Source organism: Chaetura pelagica, unplaced genomic scaffold (assembly GCF_000747805.2).
Source record: "Chaetura pelagica isolate M959 unplaced genomic scaffold, ChaPel_1.0 scaffold114, whole genome shotgun sequence".
NCBI lineage: Eukaryota > Metazoa > Chordata > Aves > Apodiformes > Apodidae > Chaetura > Chaetura pelagica.
This window is the reverse complement of record NW_009952968.1, coordinates 261531-270221: the sequence shown is the minus strand read 5'-3', so window position 1 is coordinate 270221 and position 8691 is coordinate 261531. Positions and strand designations below refer to the sequence as shown.

The 8691-nt window shown below is 45.8% G+C and overlaps 1 protein-coding gene across 1 annotated transcript in view; it reads left to right on the top strand.

The window, feature by feature from the left end:
• The window catches only part of DNAH1 (dynein, axonemal, heavy chain 1), a 40882-nt gene that overhangs the window by 11084 nt on the left and 21107 nt on the right, over nucleotides 1-8691 (top strand). Inside the window, 8 exon segments of the mRNA XM_009995831.1 lie at nucleotides 250-551; nucleotides 1622-1772; nucleotides 2308-2501; nucleotides 3830-4055; nucleotides 4691-4810; nucleotides 5602-5684; nucleotides 7384-7525; nucleotides 8598-8690. Of these exon segments, the coding sequence (XP_009994133.1) occupies nucleotides 250-551; nucleotides 1622-1772; nucleotides 2308-2501; nucleotides 3830-4055; nucleotides 4691-4810; nucleotides 5602-5684; nucleotides 7384-7525; nucleotides 8598-8690 (1311 nt within the window).

The window sequence follows — 8691 nt, the reverse complement described above, 5'->3', positions numbered from 1 at the left end:
ATTCCTGCTTTTTAATATCAGGCTTTCTTTTTGTAGGTCTGTTTCAGTGAGGGACATTTATGGCTGGGTCAGATGCCACATGTGTGTGCACGTATTTAAGAGCTACTGTTTAGTTGCCACAGCTCTGAAAGAACAGTTACCTTTCACAGATGAGAAAAGTCCAGCAGTCCCAGCCAGCAGCCAACCTCACCATCCTGCTTTCCCACCAGCCCTTGAAGGATGACACTGCCTCCTTTCTCTTTGCCCCAGGTTCAAGCATTTCTCAAGGATACTTGGATCGCTACTCTAACAACTGCAGTAAAGAGCAACCTGAGTGATGAAGAAGAAGAAACCTGGTACGACCTGGAAGAGAGCGACTGGGATGATTACCAGGCATCCAAACTGCAAAACCTGATGCAGCGCCTCAGGTTCAGCCTCCAGGACTCTCTGCGCTATCTGGTCCTGAACTCACTGATCAGCTTCACCCAACTTCTGCTGGGTGCTTGCCGTGGTATCCTGAATTGCTCAGAGGACATGGAATGGGGAGATGACCTCATTAATAGCCCCTACAAGTAAGGAAGAGGGCGGGCGGGGGTGGGCAGAAGAAAGGGTGGAAAGAGCAGAAAAGTGTAGTGCCATTTTCTTTCTAACTACTGTTTTTGCAAACAAGCTGTGCACTTGGGGGGCCTTTAGGCTGGGCTGTTCCCCCCCTGTCCTCCACATGACACATTTGCTTGCTTGAGTCTGGAAGAATGACATAGAGCTGGCTGCTCTGCTAGAACAGATTTCAAGTTGCTGTTAGTGATATGAGGCAGCCCATCAGAACAAAGGTCTGCTACTTTGACATACTGTTCTAAAGATTAGCCACTTTCAGCATTCCTGGGGGAACAAATAGTTACCACTAGCTTTTTTTTCTGGAGGATACCAGGAAGAATACCAGGAGTCATGGTTGCTTAATTCCATTCCTGGATTAAATCTCAGAAGTACGATCTGGCCTGGAATCTCTAAAGAATACCAAATTCAGGTTGCCACAGTGCCTGGAATTTTCTTCTGTTGGGTACTGATTTAAGGATTTCTGTCCTTCATGGTGTCAAAGAAAAATTCAGAAATTGAAAAGAGGAAGAAAAAAAACAACAACCTGCCACTCACATGAGGGCTTTTACCTGGAAATCTGTGGAAGTCTGGTCACTGACTTAGCTGATACTGAGCCATGGTAGTAACATACAAGACTGGGAGATACTGAATATAACTTCCAGAAGGTATATTTTTTAAGAGTATATTGGAGATGCTGAATGCCTGGTTTGAAGAGCACCTGGAGTTTTTCTGTAAAGCAGCTCCAGTTCTCAACAGAAGGTTATAACTTCTATGGGTGGTGGAGCATGGCTGTTAACTGGTGATTCTGTGACTTTTGGGGATCCTGGTATGTTGTAATTTGCCCTTCCTTTTCCTTTGATAGACAAGGGTTCTCAATGTTTTTACTGGTAAATTCAAAACACAGTGTTTTACCTTAATCTGTATGGGACAGTCCTCTTCTCCTTTCCTTTCCTACCCAGTAGGCATTTTACTGTCAGCACCAGAGCAATACAGTTGTCTCATTGTCTCAGAAAACATCCCTGTTCTTCCTTACCTCTTCCCACTGCAGGCCTCAAAGGAATCCACTCTTTCTAACAGAACTTGTGCTAGACAGCAGTGGTGTTCACTTCAGCCCCCCTGTGGACAGCTTTGAGAAGTCCCTCATGTCTCTGTTTGACACGGGAATCCTGGTGACTCACACTATCCCACAGCTGGAGAAGGTGATAGAGCCGTGCAAGTCTTCCCAGGGCATTGCAGCTGGGCACAGGCACCCCTGGGCTTGTGCTGAGGGAGAGGGTTGCACAAGTAGGTAGTTGGGGATATGGTTTAATTAGTTCTCTATTCTGAGAGGGTTTTTTCAAGCTTCCCAAACCTTGTAGCTATTTTACGTGGTTGCTGTCTCTGCTTTGGTGCTGCAGGTTCTATGGAGACATGTCCTAAGTAGCCTGGTTGCCTTAAGAACGTGGCAGCTGGTAAAAGCAGATTCATAAAGGAAAAAGCACCTTTCCCAGCACAGTCTGATGCAGATCTCTTCTGCATATGCAACCTTCTACCTGTTGGTGTGAAAGACCCTAAGTCATCCTCCTTCTGGGGACAGGGGGGCAACATAAAACTGATCAAGCAATTCCTGACACAATGTAGAATGCTGGACTGCATGAATTTCCAAAGGTGCCACTAGTGATCGTCTCACTCCGCTCCTGAGGAGGCGTGGTTAGCTCTGCTAGTCCTGAAAGGCCTCTCTTCTCCCTCTTCCAGTATGTGTTGGAGAACATGCCCATCACAGGCACACCCTTGCTGGACTCAGTGGGCTTGCACGAGCCAGAAGTGGAAGAACTACGTGAGGCTATGTGGTCTGCCATTCAGAAGGCACGGATCCCTCTCCAAGCCTATGCCAAGAAATATGAGAAGTTCTTGGAGCTAAATAACAATGACATCCCGTACTTTCTAAGGTAGGTGGCTTCTGACAGAGGCACCTCTAACCTAAGAAGCAAACCTTTTTAGAAGCTGTTGTGTGGATGTGTGTGAGAATGCAGGACCTGTTCTGAGACCAGGAATGTGTGTGAAGTGCCTCAGCTGTGAGATCAGGCCTCCATCAGAGGCAGCCTTCAGATGTGGTCAATGGTCCACGCTTCCAGAGGGCAGTGAGAATTTATTCCTGCCTCTGACAGCAGTCACATTCGTGTCATGTTTGTAAGTGTAATTGGAGATATTAATGACTCTAAAAATGACTCATCCTGTTTGAAAATCCAGTTAGCATACTTAGCTCTGGCCTCCTTCAAATGGCATCTGTTCAGGTTGATAACATTCTGTACAAAGTGATGTTTTCTTTTGTTTCAGCCTCACTGTTTTCACTGCCAAAACTCTTTGCACCTATGCCACCGTTTAGTCTCTGTTCCTTTAATAATCTCAATTTTACATCTCATATTTTCTCCAAACGGTGGGGATGAAGACCTTTTTCTCTTTTGTTATTTCAGCTTAATCAATTTACAAATCCCATCTGACAAATTCCTCTCTTTTCCCAGAACACATTGAAGTGCCTGTCCTCCCCCACGTGCCTCCTGATCGTGCCCTGTTCACACCAGTGCTTTCATTTTGTCCCTCCCTCTCCCCTTGCCTTATTACATCTTTCATCTCTTCCTTCCACTCCTTTTCTGCAGCTAAAATATGTTGTGCTCTTGTTCCACTCCATACCTATTGTGCTGTAAAACTCGTAAATCTGAGTCTGTCCCTTCCCTTACTCCCAAGTAACATTCATCAGCTACTTACCAGTTCCATGTCTTCTCATGTGCACATCTTCTGAAGCTGGGGACCTGTCTGTATCACTCCATGGTGTAGCTGCAGTTCAGGTAGGTGTAGGCAGCCTGGCTTCCTCTGCTTGGTACTGGTAACCGTAGCAGTGAAGACACTGAAGCAGAGTCTTTAGTGCAGACTGGTCAATCAAATAGATGGATTTTCCATGGGATGTCTTTGCTCCTGGAGCTTCCCATGCTCAGTTAAAGCTAGCACTCATGTACTTGGCTGTGATACAAACACTCCTCACTTCTTATGTTGGCACATCTTTGGTTGTAAGGTCCAGAAGGTATTGGTATCCTCTCAGTCTGTGCTTGCAGATAGTTGTATGCATTTGAATAGATGCATGTTTTAATAAAAGTAAACACATCCATTATTAATTTAGTCTTGATCATTTGGGTGGATGTGTCTGGATACCCTGCCTACAGCGTGGATACACAATCTCAAGGTCTATGTTACTTTTTTTTGTTGTTCTTTTTATTTACAGAGAGTATGAAGAGGAATGTCCATCTGCCCAGGAGGTGATGGATATAGTGAACATGCACTTGTCTGACAAAGAAAACACACGCAACACTCTACCTAGTTCTATTGTCATTGGTCCTTTCCATGTCATTGTAAAAGGTGTTAAGCAAAATCTGTGTCAAAAATACCAAGAACTTGCCACTGCCATGTTGGACCTACTTGCTAGAAACCTCCATTTGCGGGTGCAGAATGTAAGTTACCTGATTCCACAGATAATCTGTCAAGTGTTTTGTCTTGTCCTGCTTTTGAAGTTGCTGTGTTTGTGAAATGGCCAAAAGATGGCAACTGAGGTCACTTTAATGAGGACATGTTAAAGATTGCAAAGGAGTGATTATTGAAAAAAAACTACGAGAGGGGCGATACACAGACTCAGCCAAATCAAGTATTAATTATATGTAATAAATTTGGTGCCTGCAAGCTGTATCTCTTGAGATTAAATTCTTCAGGACCCTGCCAGCTTGTAAAAATGTGTTGGTGGATTGAAAAGATCTGTCTGGTAGACAACTGCAAGGCCCTTCTGCTTGTTCTGATCATAACTGGAGTATAGACAATTGCATCTGCCAGAGAGTTGCCTAAATCTGTTATTTTCATCCTTTCAACTATGTACCTGTGGTTCCTCTTCCTCTTTTTTTGGCAGTCTCATTCAATTTGAGCTCAAATGAGATGGATGGAGAAAAACTGTGGGAAGAAAAACAGGGAACAGGACTGTGTACTCATCACTTCAAACCACCTTCAGAGTGGGAAGCAGGTGGATTATGGCAGGTTTTCCAGTTTGTCTATTAGCAATTAATGACGTTTTGATGGTCTTTGCTGTGTCCTCATGCAGATCTGTAATACCTATGAAAGTGTCAGCAGCATAATACAGGAGAAGCCAAACAACATCGAGGAGCTGACTGAGCTGCGGGAGTGGATGAAGGGAGTCCCAGAGCAGCTGGCTGTGCAGGAGGTAGGGCTGTCCTTCTGGAGAGGGGACACCAAGGAAGGGAGGAGGAAGTCTGTCAATGCAATGTGTATTGTCTCAGAAGCAGAACTTCAGGGTTTTTTGCTTGAATGTCTTTGCATGCGATGCCATTAAGATTCCTGGCTTTTTATTTTTGTTATTCCTAAGATTTGTATTTTTAAATACACATATTATGAATTCCAATATCTATGCATAACAAAATAGCAGTTAAAAATTGTGCCTAAATGACTTGTGTGCTTTTTCTACCTTCATGATCCATTCTGCATTTGTGTACTGAATAGCTGTCTTCTAAAAATGCATGTTGTTTTCAAGAAAATATTTCTGCTACCAAATGCTCATATTGCTGTTAACATATTTCTTCTAATAGGACATTCTAATGCTGAGTTATTTCAAAGTTAATTGAACTGTAGGTCTTCTCCCAGGTGAACAAATAGGAAACAAAGGCATCAAGCTGTAAACTGACTTGTCCATGCAAAGGGAAGAACCTGGAGGATAACCCAAGACACTCAAATTTCTGTCCAGCACTTCATCCATTAGGTCACACTTCATTGATACAGAAGAGGAGGTGATAATGGTGTGAGCATAGACAGAGGAAGGGGTTGTAAATCCATTCCCACTGTTCACGCAGCAGAGGCAGCCTACATCACACTGCTTGTGTGACTAGCTCCCTGCAAAGGCACCTCATGAAAATTAGGTATAATGCCAGGGAGCTGCAGTCAGTGTGGAGGTCTAAAGGTGTCTGTTTTTTAATAGTCTCTTTCTCTCACCCTGTGCAGGAACTGATTCGTGAAGTCATGGAAGATTACAAGGTCACGGAGATATTCCTGTACAGTCTTTCTGACGAAGATTCCAATGACAAGTGAGCAGAAGGCATTTCTCCCACGGTCGAAGTGGAACACTTTGACCAGCAATTACTATTCTCAGTGCTTCAGGGACCGGGTGTCTGTCTATCAAGGGCTTCAGCAGAACTTTTAAGTGCCTCTCAGGCTGTATGAGCACTGAATTCTTGAAGATTATAGAGCAGAAGTGTGGGCTCATGCTGCCTTCTGGCCTGGGGGAAAGCAAACTGGCAGCTAGGAACCTGTTTAACATATTTAAGCTCTTTTGGGTTGTTTGTTGGGTTTTTTTGAGACATTTGCAAGGTCTCAAAAGTGCACAGTTTAGTCTGTCTCTGGAACTGAATGAACGTTTCCAAGCTAGGAGCACTCCCTGGGTTTCCTTAGGATTAGGAAGGCCCACGAACCAGGGTGCAGCCTTTCCTGCACCCGCAGGATCTCTGGGTCCCCGTCCTGCCCTGGGCCTGACACCACGGGAAGGAACCGGCCCCATGGCCGCTCATTTGCCACCCCCCACCAGGGGCTCCCCAAGACAAGGGACAAGGAGGGCTCTTCACCGAGCGAGGCCACAGGCAGAACAGGCCCAACCTGGACAAAAATACCTCACGCTGACCCAGCGTGCGCAGAGCTGGGCCTAAGGGCGCTGCTCCCGCCCGTCCCCGCTTCCCGCCCAAATGGCTTCGCGCCTGGGGTCCCTCCCTCCTGCCCTCCAGGAGCACAGGGAGGGGGTTTAGAGTCAGTTCACGGGCTGGTGGTTCCTGCTGCTCCTTCCTCCTCGGGAAGAAGGATTTGTTGCATCCTCCCCGGCTTCCCCACGGGGTCCCTCCCGCGGGAGAGGCAGTGTTCCAGGGAGCTCCCTCGGGAGCCCTTCCCGCCAGGAGCAGCAGCTCCAGCACCAGCTTCCACGGGGTCCCGGGTCGGTCCCACCTGCCGGGGCTTCCACAGCAGCCTCATCCGAGTGCAGCGAATCCACATCCACCCCTCCTGGCGCTCTCAGGGAATGTTCCACCGCGTTCCTCCAGGACATCGTGGGTTGCAGGGAAACTTGTGCTTGGGCACCTTCTTCCCCTTCTTCCTCACCAACCACAGGCACCCTCTGCCTCTCCAGCCCAGCTCTTCCCTGCTCAGCTCGCCCTGCTCAGCTCTTACCTCAGGTGTTCTTCGTATGTTAATCACTGAGGCGCATCTGTTGTCTCTCTAATGGCTCCTTTGGAGCCGGGGAAGCTCCTCAGCTTCTTACGGAGCCACCTTGGGGACCCTCCCCCGAGCCAGCAGAGACCCTGGCCCCTCTGCCCTGCTCTGCAGGAGTCTGGCTTTTTCAGGAGCCCTGGAAAGCCACGAGCCAAGACTCTGACCCCATTTTTTTTTTCAGCTCCTTGTGAATACATTCAAAGACAGACATTCCCTCTGGATGCCAGCGGTTATTTTGCTGTCTCCTAGCTTTTCAGCATACGGGATTTGTTCCTTTTAAAAAGGCCCTCCACTTTTCCCCAGCCCTCTCCAGCTGAATAGCCCAGTCACAAGGACTGCATATCAACAAGACAAGCTGGAAAAAATGTTTTGTTGAAACCACACATGTTTCTGTTGGTGTAAAGCTTCCTTGTTTGGTGGGAGTTGGCTCCTTCATTCTGCTATTTTCAGCATTTCAAACATATGCTCAAAAAGCTTCTCTCTCTGCTCCTTTTTTCTTTTTGTTTATTTTGTTGTGTCATGTGAGTGCAGGGGGGCTGCAAGTTATTGGCCGACGAAAATAAGTCTGCAAACCCAGGCCGTTCAGCTCCAGCATGAGGAGGATGAAGAGAAATTTAGCAAAGCCCACATCATAGATCAGAATGGTTTTCAAGACAAACTGGAAGACATGGAGGTAATAAGGCCCTGACTGTCCAGAGAGGGGACCTTGAAGCTCTTGTGGTCAGCCAGAAAACTTTCAGATGAGATTTTAGTTGGATGAGTTTTTAGGTCAATGTATTGTTGGACAAAAAATTATCAAACTCCCCCCTGGTTTCTTATTGGAAGTTGGGCTTTTGATTAAGAGTTTCATTTTTGTGTGGAAGACAATACTCTGCAGAGATACTGATTTTTCACTGAAAACATGTTCACTGATATATATATATATATATATATGTGTATATATATATCCCAATTCTTGGTGCTCAGGCAACATGTGTGCCTCCTTTTACTTGTGTACTCAGTTCTCTGCAGAGCATCACCCATGATGTGCTGCCATCAAGGGGGAAAAAGCAGAGCAGTCATGGAACTTGTCTCCTGTGAAAGACCCTGAAACAATAGCAGAGTTTTGGAGCTGAGATACCTCTAGTTTCTGCTGAAATAGTTAGATTTTTTTTTTTCACCAGAAACTCTTAAATACAGAGGGGAGAGCCATATTGGAAAGGCTATGACCGGTAACCTAGATTATCTTAGAAATAGCCTCCCAAAGTGAGAACACCCCAACAATGGATTTTAAAACAAAAAGACCAAACCAGCCGAACAAACAAAACTAAGCCAACAAAACATAAGAGTTATTAGAGAAGCTCTGGGAATGTGCTGTGAAACAATTCTTGGAAACAGACTGAGTGACCTAGTAGAGCTATTGTTTTCACTTCTCTGATTCCCTAACTAATGCCAGTATAAATTCAGTAGCAAGAAATTTGGGCAAAGACTCATTGCACCTGCTCCTCAGGGATTTAACTATTGTTACAAAGATGAAAGGCAGCTGGTCATTACATTTGCACTTTCAAACACCTGACCAGTGGTTATTGCTTCTCCTCACCACTTTGATTGTGGTCTAAAAAAGTGGAATTGGATTAGGGGAGATGAAATTGCGAGGATAAAAATCTTGCCTTTGAATGCAACAAAGAGCACACCAGCAAGCTGAGACCTCCAGGGACAGCACTTGGCTTCAGAGCCACACCTCATGCCTGCCTTTTCTTTTCCAGCTGACTGTAGGTGGACTTTCTGTCCAGGTGGACGTTAACCAAGCTCATGAGTTGGCTAAAAGAGTAAGGTGGATCAATAAGGAGCAGAAAGATC